Genomic DNA, 15999 nt, shown 5'->3' with positions numbered 1-15999 from the left:
GCATGAATGTGTTTATTGTCTCCTCTCCAGCCTGAGGACTTCCCTAAGATGGAGATCTTGTGGCAGCTGACCTGCGCCTGGAACACAGGCATCCTGCTTTACAGCCTGGCCGAGTACCCTGAGGGGTGGTGTGGCCTGTGCATGAGCTTCCTCCGCTGCCTGGGCTCCCTGCAGGAGAGCTACCAGACACAGGTACTACTGACTGTCTGAGGGAGGAGACAGCAGTGGAGCGTGACAGGGCTGAGTCAAATGAGAATGTTTTGGCCCATGGAATATTGAATTGTAATTTTTTTAAAATTGAAATCTTTATTTAACTAGGCAAGTCCGTTAAGAACATTCTTATTACTGATAAGATGTCTTAAGAAAAGTTTGGTTGTATACCTGTAAATGAAAAGAGATATAGACCTAGCCATTTGTTTCTTAGATTGCTAATATCCAGTATTGTTTGTCCACAGATGTCAGATCTGTACACAGGTCCTGGATAGTCTGGACAAAGCCAAGAAGAACCTCCTCTTGGAGTAGTGATTTGAGCTGGTAGAGCTTTGCAGAGCTCTTTTACTGTCTGGCACCTGATATTATTCTTGTGGTAGCTGGGATGGTAGTTTACTATATGATGTCTCACTGGTTCTTGTATGACTGGTCTCCAGTTTAGTCAGCTCCTCCAGGATGTCAGTTGCATCCTGTCCTCCCCCAATATTTCCCTCACTTTCCCTATGGAGAGTTCAGATAACCGTTTCTACTTAATGTTTTGGTACTTCTGCACATGAATGGACTTTATTTTAAGCCTCTTGCATATATTACATTCATATGAATTTTACATGGAAAAATGTCATTTGTCTTAATTAAACAAATCATCTTAAACTGCCAATACCAGTGGACTCAAATAAAACACATCAAAATCATATAACCGAGTCACATATTTTATTATTTTCAAACAAATAAACTCTTGTCCAGTCCAAAACAAAACCCCAAACAAAATAGGTTGCAGGACTGTTCCCTCATGACTAGGACAGGGAAGACCGTTCGGCCCAGCGTCCTGATAGGCTCTACCACCTGTAGTGTGACAGGAAGGAAAGTACTGTACAATCAAAGGGTTCGCAAGCACTTACTGCACAGGTGCGCTGTCAAACAACTCATCACCCAGAAGGACAAACCATAACCCGACCGACCCCACCCCCCCCAGAGCTCATGTCTCTCTCACTGGAAAAAAGACCATCAATTATACAAACACAAGAGGCATTTCGGTTCAATCTTGTTCTACCGCAATAGAAATAATACAATTAAATCTAGTTCTTTGGGCTTTATTGACATGGCTGACCGAGAGGTATAAATACCAGACGTTAACAGTCTGGTGTTTAGTTGAAACACAGCTGAGGAGCAGTTCTAAATGAGATAATGATCAATGCACCTCATGGTTTCTGGAATATCACCTTGTAGGTTGCTGCCTGTGTCTCATCTTCATTTTTTGTTTTACATAATTGTTTAATTCTATTACACCCAGACACCATTTTCCACAAGAAATAACATGTAGACAGGCCCTACTTGAAGGAATTACATTCCCAACTGACAAACATTTTTCCAATAGGCAGCTGAAGATTTGTCTATAGAGAAATACCAACATTACAGCACATTTGTATGGAAATTATATCTCAGAATAGCTGTTTACTTACCTGACATTTGTGATCTAGAAAACATGTTTTGCCCCAGTTTGTTTCACACATGCATGAAGCACAGGTGAGGGGGATCTGCTGGGGGCATATTTACATCTGACAGCTACCACACACCCTTTGAAACAGTCTGTATGCAGTTTATAAATGGCTCTGTTCCCTTCGGTTATTCCCTGAACTCTGGTTTTGACACAGGTAATGACAGCTGGTTTAGCAGTGGTGCCTGGCAGGTGGGCACACCTGTTCAGAAAATGCCTTCAGGTACAGGTGCTTTAGGGGGAAGTAAGGGACCCAGAGGGCTAGGTGACAACTTCCCGTGGGCATATAGAAGATGGTCTGGCTCTCAGGTATCTGAGGAAAACCCATTCCCCTCTACCAAAAAAAGGTGGGAAATCTAAACGTTCACAGGGTAGGGAGCCACAGCATTCCTTATTCTTCAACAAGTCCCCTCACATGTACACAAACACACAGTGCCAAGATCCGCAAAGGGAGATGGGGCAGGTCATTTCAATCCTGTTGAATCCATAGAGCCAACTCAGGCAAGGGTTTACCACAGAAGTGGTCTTCACAAAGCTTCACCGCATCATAAGATAGACATATTACATTCGCTTATTAAATAGTTCAATGCAAATGCCTTTAAAATCACTCAGATCGTTCAGTCAATTACTCTCATTCACATTTAACAGCTTTGAACTCTCCATGTCTCCTTTCAAACATGGCATTTCAGTCACAGGGGAAATGAAATGTGCGTGTTAGATTCCTGAGCTGACCTTGCTCGCCCCAGACATGGCATGGGTTCACAACACAGTGGTTCAACACATGCCCAGAATTCATTCAAAAATGATTTAAAAACTTTAGATACACAGAGCATATACAGTGTATTCAGAAAGTATTCAGACCCTTTTGACTTTTTCTACATTTTGTTAAGTCATAAGCCTTATTCTAAAATTGATTAAATATTTAAATCTAAACACAATAACCCCATGACAAAGCAAAACATTTTTTTTTTTTTAAATGTTAGCAAACATATATATATATATATATATATAGAAAAAAAACAAATGTTAACACATTTACATAAGTATTCAGAACCTTTACTCAGTACTTTGTTGAAGCCCCTTTTGCAGCGATTACAGCCTCAAGTCTTCTTGGGTATGACGCTACAAGCTTGGCACTCCTGTATTTGGGGAGTTTTTCCCCATTCTTCTCTGCAGATCCTCTCAAGCTCTGTCAGGTTGGATGGGAAGCGACACTGCACAGCTATTTTTAGGTCTCTCCAGAGATGGTCGATCGGGTTCAAGTCCGGGCTTTGGCCGGGCCATTGAAGCCACTCCTGCGTTGTCTTGGCTGTGTGCTTATGGTCGTTGTCCAGTTGGAAAGTGAACCTTCGCCCCAGTCTGAGGTCCAGAGTGCTCTGGAGCAGGTTTTCATCAAGGATCTCTCTGTACTTTGCTCCGTTCATCTTTCCCTCGATCCTGACTAGTCTCCCAGTCCCTACTGCTGAAGAGTTGCTTCCATCTGGCCTCTCTACCATAAAGGCCTGATTGGTGGAGTGCTACAGAGATGGTTGTCCTTCTGGAAGGTTCTCCCATATCCACAGAGGAACTCTGGAGCTCTGTCAGAGTGACCATTGGGTCCTTGGTCACCTCCCTGACCAAGGCACTTCACCCACGATTGCTCAGTTTGGCCAGGCGGCTAGCTCTAGGAAGAGTCTTGGTGGTTCCAAACTTCTTCAATTTAAGGCCACTGTGTTCTTGGGGACCTTCAATGCTGCAGAAATGTTTTGGTACCCTTCCCCAGATCTGTGCCGCGACACAATCCTGTCTCTGAGCTCTACAGACAATTCCGTCAACCTCATGGCTTGGTTTTTACTCTGACATGCACTGTCAACTGTGGGACCTTATATACACACAGTTTTGTGCCTTTCCAGATCATGTTCAATCAATTGAATTTCCCACAGGTGGATTCTGTGTAGAAACATCTAAGTAGAAACATCAAGGATGATCAATGGAAACAGGATTCACCTGAGCTTAATTTCAAGTCATAGCAAAGGGTCTGAATACTTATGTAAGTAAGGCATTTCTGTTTCTTATTTCTAATACATTTACACAACTTTCCAAAACTGTTTTTGGGTTATTGTGTGTTGATTGATAAAAAATGTATTTAATCCATTTTAAAATAAGACTAATGTAACAAAATGTGAAAAAAAAGTCAAGAAGTCTGAATACTTTACGAATGCAATGTAGGTTTTAATCAAACCACTCTTTAGTGTTATTTTGGGTGGGGGGAAAGGGGACCATCTAAAAGCAGGTTAAATTGCCTCTGTTAGGACATCCAATACAAGTATTGTCTTGTTCTACCCGTTTTTAAGGCCACCTTCATGATGGCATATTCAGGACAGTACCATGTGACCATTCAATCAGAAGACACACTCCTCTTGGAAGGTAGAGAGTGTAATAGGGTGATCTGCTGCTCAACGTGGGTGAGGGAGCTATGGCTGCCTAAATTGAAATCCAATCAAATCTTAAATTACAACAGGAAAAGGGTCAAAAAGAATACAAAGGGAAGATAGAAGTCCACAGAAGTGCGATGCGTTCGTCTATTGCACTCACAAGTTAGGCCTCCTGGAAGTCAGGAGACAACGCAGAAAAATTGAACATTTAAAATAAAAAGTTCCATCTTTTTTTCGTTGTCAATTATTTATAGCTTCCCTCAAAGTACAGGTAGTAATATAACAATTTGTATTTGATGTAAGGCAGTTTGGTGTTTTGCAGAGAGCCCCGTTACACTTCTCTACTCCCATCCTTTACACAGAGCAGCTAAAAACCACAAGCAAAAAAATACCCCCTCCAAAAAAACAATCTAACAGCCCTCCAAGTAGACAATTCTAGTGAAGTGTAAAACGTGTCGTTTTTAATATGTAGTAAAATCGCAGTAGGATTTGATAATTTACCTTGTGATTTCATTATATAAATGTAGAGATTCAGAACTAATTTCTTCCATTGGTTCTGCCTCCCAAGAGGTCTGTATCAGCTGCAGCACCAACAACTGGCAGCTGATCAAACAGCAAGCTGGTAGATCACCAGTCTGTAGGCTTCTCCACCAATTTCTTCAGTAATTACAAAGAAGAGCGATATCTCCAACAGTACCATCAGCTGGGCTTGATATTATCCAGTCCTTGTAGAAAAAAAACCTAAGTGGTCTTTGCTTCTCATCTTGCGTGTCTTTTTTAAAAATGTGATTTGATGAACATTTACAGTGTTCCAACTAGTATGATTGGTCTGCAACTTCTCCTGAATCCCTAACTCCTCCTCACTCCAGCGTCGTCTGTAAAACATTCTGATCTTCAACTGTCAGTCCCATTTCACAAAGAACGATTCATTTTGCTTTTCCCTTGTTTTGTTTTAAAATGACAAATTCATTTGAAATGGCATTTCCAGTCTTGAATGGATTTGCTGAGAAACTCATGCAGGGGTGTGCACAGTCACAGAAATGGTGATAAGACTAGTTTTCATTTGAGATTAACATAATGATGACACTAAAACTTGATATGAAACATATCTGCAAAAAAGGGGGAGGGAGGAGCTCTTCGGGGGATGGGCGGGGTGTCGGGAGGGTCTCTGCGCCGACAGAGGGGTACAGCTGGGGAGCTCAGAGCTTCTCTGAAGAAGGTATCCAGATGTAGGGGCCCGACTGTTCCTCAATGATCATCTTGATTTTGTTGTAGATCTCCTCTAGCGAATCACCCTGTACAATGGCTGGTGAGAGACGCAAACAAATATCATGAGTGCATCAAGATTCCTACTCACAATACAAGCTCATCTAAAATATTTAGCATCTGTGAAAAAAATGTAATAACTAGTGGACTTACCTGTGAAAAATTCTCCAAACTCTTGTTCAAGCTTAATTGCTTTATCAAAGACTTTATTAGCTTGTTCGTAAGTCTGTCTCTTATTCATGTCCCTGCAACACAAGACATGATTGTGCAGTACAGGAAGTGATTGTTGTATGGAGTTAACAGTAAAAGTGCAATGCTTTTAACAGTTTATTAGTTCCGAGAACACACACTTACATAAGAGCTTCAATGGATTTTGGTTTGATGAAAATTGCGATCGAATAAAGTTGTGCTTGTTGAAGTCGCTTTATAGCGTTCCCAGACACGTCCAGGATACAATGTTTTCCCTGCAGGAAGAGGAAAGAGAGAACGAGCAGGTCAGTATGAAACTACCACATACTCTATAAAGCTCTACATCCATTAAGAATGAATCAGAAATTAACCCTGGATGCAAACTTGTGAGGACCCAAAAAGGTGACAGTTTTTCCACACAGAAACATGCAGAAAATCTATACGCCGTAAGAATTTCTCTATTTTCAGAGTGGGGTTATAACAATACCAACGATGTGATCCCAGGACAGGTATCACGATACCAAGTAGTATTGATACCAGATTTAGCTTAAAATTAAATTGATTGAGCATATGCATCCTACCTTTTAAGCATCTTTTTGAGTAGGCTATCACCTTTCTGTTTGTCCTGTGCCATCCAAATTTGTGCATAGCCAAGGTACCATGTTGTTAGCTAGCTAGCCAGGTAACATAACTAAACAGGGTTGTTTGCAGTAGAAAAGGGAGAAAGGAGCATAACTTCTGACTGGTTTGGCCTAGAAACTTTCAGTGATATAAAGGCGAAGCATTACTGTCACTGTGCGCTGTTTTTCCTCTATGGCTGCGTGACAGCAAAGCCTAGCAGACCGGCCTGCTTGCTCTAACAGGAGAATTTAAAAGATACCAATCCACTTCGCTCGCGCTGCGAGCCACTCCAATAACTAAACAAATATAACAGAAGCCTCATCACGTGTCTGCACACCCTCAGCTCGCCATCACGGCTAAATAACATTTCAACCTGATGGAGATGCGCAGACAGAATGGAGAGAGAGAAGCATCTGAGGAGGCTAATGGCTCGCTAGGCTGCTCACAGCAGTCACCGGTGAGACCGGATGAAGCATTTTGATATAATCTCTCGTGGACCGAATACATGCCAAACTTTCGCGTGAGGATTTTACTTCTGGGTAACCAAGATTCATTCTGATGACATATCGGACATCACGCTCTGAACTTAGTTTGATATTCTATTTGAGGGACGCACTCCGTGCTCAGTCATTCATTTAGTTAAGAAACAAAATGTAAAAAATGTAATGTAAATGTGAGTAATTTAGCAGACGCTCTTATCCAGAGCGACTTAAAAAGTCAGTGCATTCGTCTTGATATAGCTAGGTGGGACAACCACATATCAAAGGCAAGTACATTGTTCCTCAATAAAGTAGCATTCACTTGAGATAGTAATGGGGAGGGGAAGTCACATTTATTTAGTGATCTCACAGGGAGAAGACAAGATCTGAGTCTCTTATCTCAATGGGTGCTGAGCACCTGCTGTCAGACCCCACGCATACAGATTTGATTTTCAATACGGATCTACACGATTCATGTGGATGACCTTTTTTGAGATCAAACCGGCAAATATCGCAGAAAAGTGACGAGTTTGCATCCCTGTATGCTGTACATTTAATGGTGTGTGTGTGTGTGTGTGTGTGTGTGCCTTCATACCCTCTCAGCCACTGCTCTGACAGACAAGATGCTGGTCCCATAGAGGTTCTCGTTGAACTGGCCCGCCTCAATGAACTTATTATCCTGAATGTCCTTCTCCATCTGCTCCCGCGAGCCCACAAAGTGGTAGTCCTGGCCGTCCATCTCGTTCTCCCGCTGTGGACGTGTCGTGTCTGCACAGAGAGAGGGACCAGTTCAACTGACGGTTAGAGAGTGTGGTCACTAAAACACAGCGTTGCCATACACTGCTGTGATAATGTGATGCATGTTGCGGCGTGGTCTACTCACGAGGAACGCAGGAGCCAAACTTGTGAGAGAACTCTGAAATCAGGTCATCGTTAACTCGGTCTTTCATTGGGCCTAAGATGATCACAGGCCTCGTGTAATGAACTGCAAACGAGAGGAGAGGAAGCAGGTCAGAACTAATGTCTGCAAACACTGGAATAACGAGAAGCATTTTTTGACATTTTATTTGACCTTTATTTAACTAGGCAAGTCAGTTAAGAACAAATTCTTATTTTCAATGACGGCCTAGGAACAGTGGGTTAACTGCCTGTTCAGGGGCAGAACGACAGATTTGTACCGTGTCAGCTCGGGGGTTTGAACTTGCAACCTTCCGGTTACTAGTCCAACGCTCTAACCACTAGGCTACCCTGCCTGGGAGGAGGAAGTCAGACGAGGTCTAACGCTTGTACTCTTATCCTAGGGTGTGTGTGTGTGTGTGTGTATGTAAGCAAGAGAAAGCGCATGTGTGTGTTGCAGCCATTAATGGTCGCCAACCCTCTTCTACAGAGAACAAATATATACATATATTATACTTACTCTCCTGTCGAATCACTGGCTCGTATGAGAGAATGGTGTCTTCCTGGCCCTCTGAATAGCAGAAAGGAAGAAGACGGTATGTGATCTTTATTATAATCCCATGACAATGGATCACCAGATGTGGTTGATAGTAGTTTAAAAGGTAGTCTTTTCATGCAGTCACATTTTCCATAACAGCACATAAGAGAAGGTTTTCCTACTAAGTGTCTGATACCACCTCAGTGGAATGCCAGCTAACTACAGCACAGAGGACTCAAATAAGTTCTGGATACGGGCGTAATGACGTGCAGCATGCTGTTCATTTAGGTGGATTATCGTTGAAGAAGAACACGGTTGCTTACTTGAGCTGCTTTCACTGTCGCTGGTGTTTGATGTCAGGCATTCTGCAAGGAGAGGAACATGTTTAGGGAAAGTTTCAACCTGTCAGTGGTTGTAGTAGCCACCGGTCTCAGAACATCAAGGAAATAACGAATCCCCCCCGTTGTCCCACTGCTTAACCCCAAAGAAAACAACAGCCTTGTTCAGAGTGACATCACTCTCTATAGGGGGAAGTGGTTGGAGGTGGCAGCAATAGGAAATGAAGTGTTTCCTTTCACAAAGTCCCAACTGACCCTGCGGTCCCTTGCCTATGTTTCCTACGGAGGGGCCTGAATCTGGGACGTCACATACAATGTCAGGGACAAGCAAAAGAAAACTGTGGCGGTTAACAAGGATGCATCGGCACTGGGCAGTCAGCTTGGCTGGCTAACAGGGAAAAACAGGATAGGAAAAGCAAACCCTGTCCAGTAAGTGAAGGGAGGGAGATACTAGGTTCTTCCAAGTAATCACTCTGACAATGCCCTGCTAAACTTTTATAGTCAAATCCCTACAGGGGAGGAGGAAGTCAGACGAGGTCTAACGCTTGTACTCTTATCCTAGGGTGGGTGGGTGGGTGTGTGTGTGTGTTGCAGCCATCTGCATTGAACAGGCATTTAGCTCGGCGCTCTGGGGACAGCAGCTGCAGCGTGCCAGTCCCAACCACACACTTACTCAAACTCTTTGATCCATAAAAGTCATCGCTTAACCCTGGGAAGTCCTGAGTGTCCCGACAGGTGAGAGCAGAAACAGAGAGAGAAGAGGCAGACAGGAAGAAGAAGAGGTTAGTGTAGTGAGCGCTGGCCGAGAGCAAGGGAGGTGTGCTGTGCTGCTCGCTGGAAGGCAGGGAGATGGGGGGGACCAACACTAGGCCCTGTGCTCCCTAAACCCTACTCTATTCCCAGTGAAAACCAATTCCCTTTTCAATTAGACACAGTCAGTCCCATTAAGAATGGGATTTAGACCCGTTGGTCGTAATGCGTTTTAGTGCTGCCGTCCAGGTAATGTGATTCTACCCTGGCAGCAGTAAATAGTGGGGGTGTATCAAGGCCTCTAGAAGCAGTACACGGTTACTGTGTTAGTGCAGCCAGACACACACATGCCCTGGCAGCCAGCAGAACACACCTGGAGTCTCCACCAGAGGACAGACAGACACCAGAGAGAGGGGCCGACACCTGAACCCCAGGCCTGGGTCTGTGTGGGTCCTCTCTGGGTGATTAAATGAGAGGAGAAAGACAGCCACTGTCTGCTCCCAGAGGTGAGTGGAGAGATGAAGCGGAGAGGAGAAAGACAGCCACGGTCTGCTCCCAGAGGTGAGTGGAGAGATGAAGCGGAGAGGAGAAAGACAGCCACGGTCTGCTCCCAGAGGTGAGTGGAGAGATGAAGCGGAGAGGAGAAAGACAGCCACGGTCTGCTCCCAGAGGTGAGTGGAGAGATGAAGCGGAGAGGAAAAGCGTGAAAAGCAAAACCCTCTTATCACACGTTGGGTACTCACGTTCAGACTCCAACTCCTGCACAATATTCTCCTTGCTCTTGTAAAACGGGAACTTGTGTGAGAGGTTGAAGCTTTTTTTGCGCTTTATTTTGATTGACTGCTTGGAGATGTGCATGATGATGGGGGGGGGGGGGGGGGGGCAATGGGGGAGATGAAACAAAAAACACAACAGAATGTTTTTGTTCAACGAGGACACCAAACACACATGCAAAATGAAATAAAACAGACAAAATGTATACAAATGTAACAATAAATTAAGGAAGATAACCAGGGTGAAATGAATGGTACACTTATGCAAGGGGGAGATGCTACTTCCATTTTTATCCTAGAAACGGTATATAGAAGCTGAAATTGCTTTCTTATATCATTACAGGAGTGTGAATGACAGGGTCAAAATATTACATGAATATCATGTGATAACACTTAGCCAATCAATAATTGACCAACGAGAGCCTAGATTTGTGAACCAGCGGTTTCGCACATTGCCAATGTACAGATTTTATATCACATAAACAAATATACCAATATACCACCAAGTATACCAAATATACCACGGGTATGACAAAACACTTATTTTTACTGCTCCAATTACATTGGTAACCAGTTTATAATAACAATAAGGCACCTCAGGGGTTTGTGGTATATGGTCAATATACCACAGCTAAGGGCTGTATCCAGGCACTCCACGTTGAGTTGTGCATAAGAACAGCCCTTAGCTGTGATATATTGGCCATATACCACACCCTCATCGGGCCTTATTACTTAATTATGCATGAGCCAGTTTGGTAGCCTGTCTGTAATTTATTGTGTCTTTAGTTTCCTGCACTAGCTCCAGTGAGTAGCTTGGTCCCTGCTACCTGCTCCTGTTCCCACATTGCCTGCCTCGGGGAGGGGGAAGTGGGTCAGCTCCTTAGGTCCCCACTGCCAGGCAGGAGAACCAGAGAGCCGCCCTCCACACTCACCCGGTTGGACTCGATCATGCCCGTCCTGGCGTGGAACTTGACTGTTTTTAACCTCGCTCGCTCTTTCTTCTCCACCCTGCATAGAAAATAACAATTTCAAATCGCTTACTGAGGCACTTTGAATGTCACAACAGCTACACATTTTGAATAGTAAATGGGGGTGCTGAGGTTACCTCTTCTTGCTTGGAATGACCCCGATCTGCTCGCTCTCCCCGTGGGGCGTGACCAGGCGCGCCTGCCACCACTCGTCATCGGAGGCGTTGATGACATGCAGGATGTCCCCATAGGAGAAGCTCAGGCCCTGGCTGGGCAGACAGCTGTCTCTGGTCCGGTCGTAGTCAAACAGAGCTCTACACACAGACAGAGACAGAGAGACACAGAGAGAGAGAGACACAGAGAGAGAGAGAGAGACAGGGGAGGGGTGTTAGAGTCAATCACTCAACAACATATTACTGCACCATACTAGTAACAGGTTATGAAGTTTAAAACCCACTGCTTCTCATGATGAAACTTGACAATGTTATTGCAAAACAGACACTGGCTTCTTTGTTGCCACAGTATCTATTGAAGACAGCTAGGCTGCTGCAGGCTGTCTGTTCTCTGTCAGACAGGTCAACCACTGCTATTTTACAGGGAGGAATTCCTGCTCTACAGGTTCCACTGCTGCCACCAATCTGACCTGGTTCTGCAGGACACTTCGTGTTCCAGTGTGGTGTTACCAGTGTGTTCTCCCTACTGGTTGCCTGGTCTGAAGGTCCAGTGTGTTCTCCCTACTGGTTGCCTGGTCTGAAGGTCCAGTGTGTTAACCCTACTGGTTGCCTGGTCTGAAGGTCCAGTGTGGAGTTACTATTACCAGTGTGTTCTCCCTACTGGTTGCCTGGTCTGAAGGTCCAGTGTGTTCTCCCTACTGGTTGCCTGGTCTGAAGGTCCAGTGTGTTAACCCTACTGGTTGCCTGGTCTGAAGGTCCAGTGTGTTCTCCCTACTGGTTGCCTGGTCTGAAGGTCCAGTGTGTTCTCCCTACTGGTTGCCTGGTCTGAAGGTCCAGTGTGTTCTCCCTACTGGTTGCCTGGTCTGAAGGTCCAGTGTGTTCTCCCTACTGGTTGCCTGGTCTGAAGGTCCAGTGTGTTCTCCCTACTGGTTGCCTGGTCTGAAGGTCCAGTGTGTTATCCCTACTGGTTGCCTGGTCTGAAGGTCCAGTGTGTTCTCCCTACTGGTTGCCTGGTCTGAAGGTCCAGTGTGTTCTCCCTACTGGTTGCCTGGTCTGAAGGTCCAGTGTGTTCTCCCTACTGGTTGCCTGGTCTGAAGGTCCAGTGTGTTATCCCTACTGGTTGCCTGGTCTGAAGGTCCAGTGTGTTCTCCCTACTGGTTGCCTGGTCTGAAGGTCCAGTGTGGAGTTACTATTACCAGTGTGTTCTCCCTACTGGTTGCCTGGTCTGAAGGTCCAGTGTGTTCTCCCTACTGGTTGCCTGGTCTGAAGGTCCAGTGTGTTCTCCCTACTGGTTGCTGGTCTGAAGTATTCAGACTGCCCTGCTACTAGCTACCTGCAGGTAATGGTATTGAGTCTCACTGCCAGGTTGCATGACTGCCTCCCCTCACATAGGCATTCAGACACGCCCTGGGTGTGCGTGTGGGTGTTGTTGCAGTGTGTGTGAGCACTGGAGAGGCCTCCTCACATTCCAGAGGCTGCTGCAGTGGGCTAAAACAGACAGCCTTTTCCTCCATAACTGTATGCTTAGTCACCCACACAGATGAAAGGAGAGGATGGTTCTCCCTGGCTGACAGGAGTCTTATAGAGCATTAGTCATCCTGGTTTACGCAGTCTACAGGTGGCCCAGTGAGCTACAGTCTTGCTGGGGGACAACACGAATGGTCAAATCACACAGCAGAAGAAACTTACTTTTTTCATTTACCTTTTTTTCCCCCCTTTAGGACATTGAACCGATTACACTTCAAGTGTTTTGATCTGGCTTGTGTTCATAGTAAGATGCTTCTTTCTCTGTCAAGAATCTCCATCAAATAGGATCTGAAAGTGTTCATTATTGCAGGGGTTGTAACCTACATATCGGGCTCACGTGAAGCTGCTACACAGCACTTAAGTTGAAATATGGTTCCAGTACTTAGGACATGAGTGTTACATCATAGAAGAATCCTTTTCACCATGACCCACCCAGAGTCCTTCCTGTCCTGAATCAGGCAGCTGCACTCATTATAGCAGAGAGAGCGAGAGGCCTGCCTGCCACCTGTTGCTCTTCCTGACGGACTGGCTGGTTGGCTTACTGGCTGGGGTTCCATACAGTTTGGCTTCATGCCCACAGCGTGATAACATTATGATACCAGCAGAACCTTCGCCAGTCATTTTTTTTATTTTTTTATTTTTTATTTCACCTTTATTTAACCAGGTAGGCTAGTTGAGAACAAGTTCTCATTTGCAACTGCGACCTGGCCAAGATAAAGCATAGCAGTGTGAACAGACAACACAGAGTTACACATGGAGTAAGCAATTAACAAGTCAATAACACAGTAGAAAAAAAAATGGGCAGTCTATATACAATGTGTGCAAAAGGCATGAGGAGGTAGGCGAATAATACAATTTTGCAGATTAACACTGGGGTGATAAATGATCAGATGGTCATGTACAGGTAGAGATATTGGTGTGCAAAAGAGCAGAAAAGTAAATAAATAAATAAAGTAAAAAAACAGTATAAAAACAGTATGGGGATGAGGTAGGTGAAAATGGGTGGGCTATTTACCAATAGACTATGTACAGCTGCAGCGATCGGTTAGCTGCTCGGATAGCTGATGTTTGAAGTTGGTGAGGGAGATAAAAGTCTCCAACTTCAGCGATTTTGCAGTTCATTCCAGTCACAGGCAGCAGAGTACTGGAACGAAAGGCGGCCAAATGAGGTGTTGGCTTTAGGGATGATCAGTGAGATACACCTGCTGGAGCGTGTGCTACGGATGGGTGTTGCCATCGTGACCAGTGAACTGAGATAAGGCGGAGCTTTACCTAGCATGGACTTGTAGATGACCTGGAGCCAGTGGGTCTGGCGGCGAATATGTAGCGAGGGCCAGCCGACTAGAGCATACAAGTCGCAGTGGTGGGTGGTATAAGGTGCTTTGGTGACAAAACGGATGGCACTATGATAGACTGCATCCAGTTTGCTGAGTAGAGTGTTGGAAGCCATTTTGTAGATGACATCGAAATCGAGGATCGGTAGGATAGTCAGTTTTACTAGGGTAAGCTTGGCGGCGTGAGTGAAGGAGGCTTTGTTGCGGAATAGAAAGCCGACTCTTGATTTGATTTTCGATTGGAGATGTTTGATGTGAGTCTGGAAGGAGAGTTTGCAGTCTAGCCAGACACCTAGGTACTTATAGATGTCCACATATTCAAGGTCGGAACCATCCAGGGTGGTGATGCTAGTCGGGCATGCGGGTGCAGGCAGCGTCGGTTGAAAAGCATGCATTTGGTTTTACTCGCGTTTAAGAGCAGTTGGAGGCCACGGAAGGAGTGCTGTATGGCATTGAAGCTCGTTTGGAGGTTAGATAGCACAGTGTCCAATGACGGGCCGAAAGTATATAGAATGGTGTCGTCTGCGTAGAGGTGGATCAGGGATCGCCCGCAGCAAGAGCAACATCATTGATATATACAGAGAAAAGAGTCGGCCCGAGAATTGAACCCTGTGGCACCCCCATAGAGACTGCCAGAGGACCGGACAGCATGCCCTCCGATTTGACACACTGAACTCTGTCTGCAAAGTAATTGGTGAACCAGGCAAGGCAGTCATCCGAGAAACCGAGGCTATTGAGTCTGCCGATAAGAATATGGTGATTGACAGAGTCGAAAGCCTTGGCGAGGTCGATGAAGACGGCTGCACAGTACTGTCTTTTATCGATAGCGGTTATGATATCGTTTAGTACCTTGAGCGTGGCTGAGGTGCACCCGTGACCGGCTCGGAAACCAGATTGCACAGCGGAGAAGGTACGGTGGGATTCGAGATGGTCAGTGACCTGTTTGTTGACTTGGCTTTCGAAGACCTTAGATAGGCAGGGCAGGATGGATATAGGTCTATAGCAGTTTGGGTCCAGGGTGTCTCCCCCTTTGAAGAGGGGATGACTGCGGCAGCTTTCCAATCCTTGGGGATCTCAGACGATATGAAAGAGAGGTTGAACAGGCTGGTAATAGGGGTTGCGACAATGGCGGCAGATAGTTTCAGAAATAGAGGGTCCAGATTGTCAAGCCCAGCTGATTTGTACGGGTCTAGGTTTTGCAGCTCTTTCAGAACATCTGCTATCTGGATTTGGGTAAAGGAGAACCTGGAGAGGCTTGGGCGAGGAGCTGCGGGGGGGGGCAGAGCTGTTGGCCGAGGTTGGAGTAGCCAGGCGGAAGGCATGGCCAGCCGTTGAGAAGTGCTTATTGAAGCTTTCGATAATCGTGGATTTATCGGTGGAGACCGTGTTACCTAGCCTCAGTGCAGTGGGCAGCTGGGAGGAGGTACTCTTGTTCTCCATGGACTTCACAGTGTCCCAGAACTTTTTGGAGTTGGAGCTACAGGATGCAAACTTCTGCCTGAAGAAGCTGGCCTTAGCTTTCCTGACTGACTGCGTGTATTGGTTCCTGACTTCCCTGAACAGTTGCATATCACGGGGGCTATTCGATGCTATTGCAGTCCGCCACAGGATGTTTTTGTGCTGGTCGAGGGCAGTCAGGTCTGGAGTGAACCAAGGGCTGTATCTGTTCTTGGTTCTGCATTTTTTGAACGGAGCATGCTTATCTAAAATGGTGAGGAAGTTACTTTTAAAGAATGACCAGGCATCCTCAACTGACGGGATGAGGTCAATGTCCTTCCAGGATACCCGGGCCAGGTCGATTAGAAAGGCCTGCTCACAGAAGTGTTTTAGGGAGCGTTTGACAGTGATGAGGGGTGGTCGTTTGACTGCGGCTCCGTGGCGGATACAGGCAATGAGGCAGTGATCGCTGAGATCCTGGTTGAAGACAGCGGAGGTGTATTTGGAGGGCCAGTTGGTCAGGATGACGTCTATGAGGGTGCCCTTGTTTACAGAGTTAGGGTTGTACCTGGTGGGTTCCTTGATGATTT

General features: G+C 45.5%; 1 protein-coding gene across 7 annotated transcripts in view; it reads right to left on the bottom strand.

Moving 5' to 3' along the window:
- Positions 1–904: 904 nt before the first annotated feature.
- The window catches only part of LOC115129419 (disks large homolog 3), a 178622-nt gene continuing 163527 nt past the window's right edge, over positions 905–15999 (bottom strand). For 4 of the 7 annotated variants that reach the window (XM_065018609.1, XM_065018610.1, XM_065018607.1 and 1 more), the window contains 10 exons: positions 11076–11252; positions 10903–10978; positions 9941–10040; positions 8433–8474; positions 8092–8142; positions 7558–7659; positions 7270–7442; positions 5740–5849; positions 5539–5630; positions 905–5425 (listed from right to left, as the gene is read on the bottom strand). In XM_065018609.1, the coding sequence (XP_064874681.1) occupies positions 5319–5425; positions 5539–5630; positions 5740–5849; positions 7270–7442; positions 7558–7659; positions 8092–8142; positions 8433–8474; positions 9941–10040; positions 10903–10978; positions 11076–11252 (1030 nt within the window). In that variant the 3' untranslated portion in view covers positions 905–5318. Of the gene's footprint in view, positions 5426–5538; positions 5631–5739; positions 5850–7269; positions 7443–7557; positions 7660–8091; positions 8143–8432; positions 8475–9120; positions 9167–9940; positions 10041–10902; positions 10979–11075; positions 11253–15999 lie in introns of all 7 variants that reach the window. The other 3 variants (XM_065018612.1, XM_065018614.1, XM_065018608.1) reach the window with 2 other exon arrangements.

Source organism: Oncorhynchus nerka, linkage group LG5 (assembly GCF_034236695.1).
Source record: "Oncorhynchus nerka isolate Pitt River linkage group LG5, Oner_Uvic_2.0, whole genome shotgun sequence".
NCBI classification, from domain to species: Eukaryota; Metazoa; Chordata; class Actinopteri; order Salmoniformes; family Salmonidae; genus Oncorhynchus; species Oncorhynchus nerka.
This window is presented reverse-complemented; position numbering and strand designations above follow the sequence as displayed.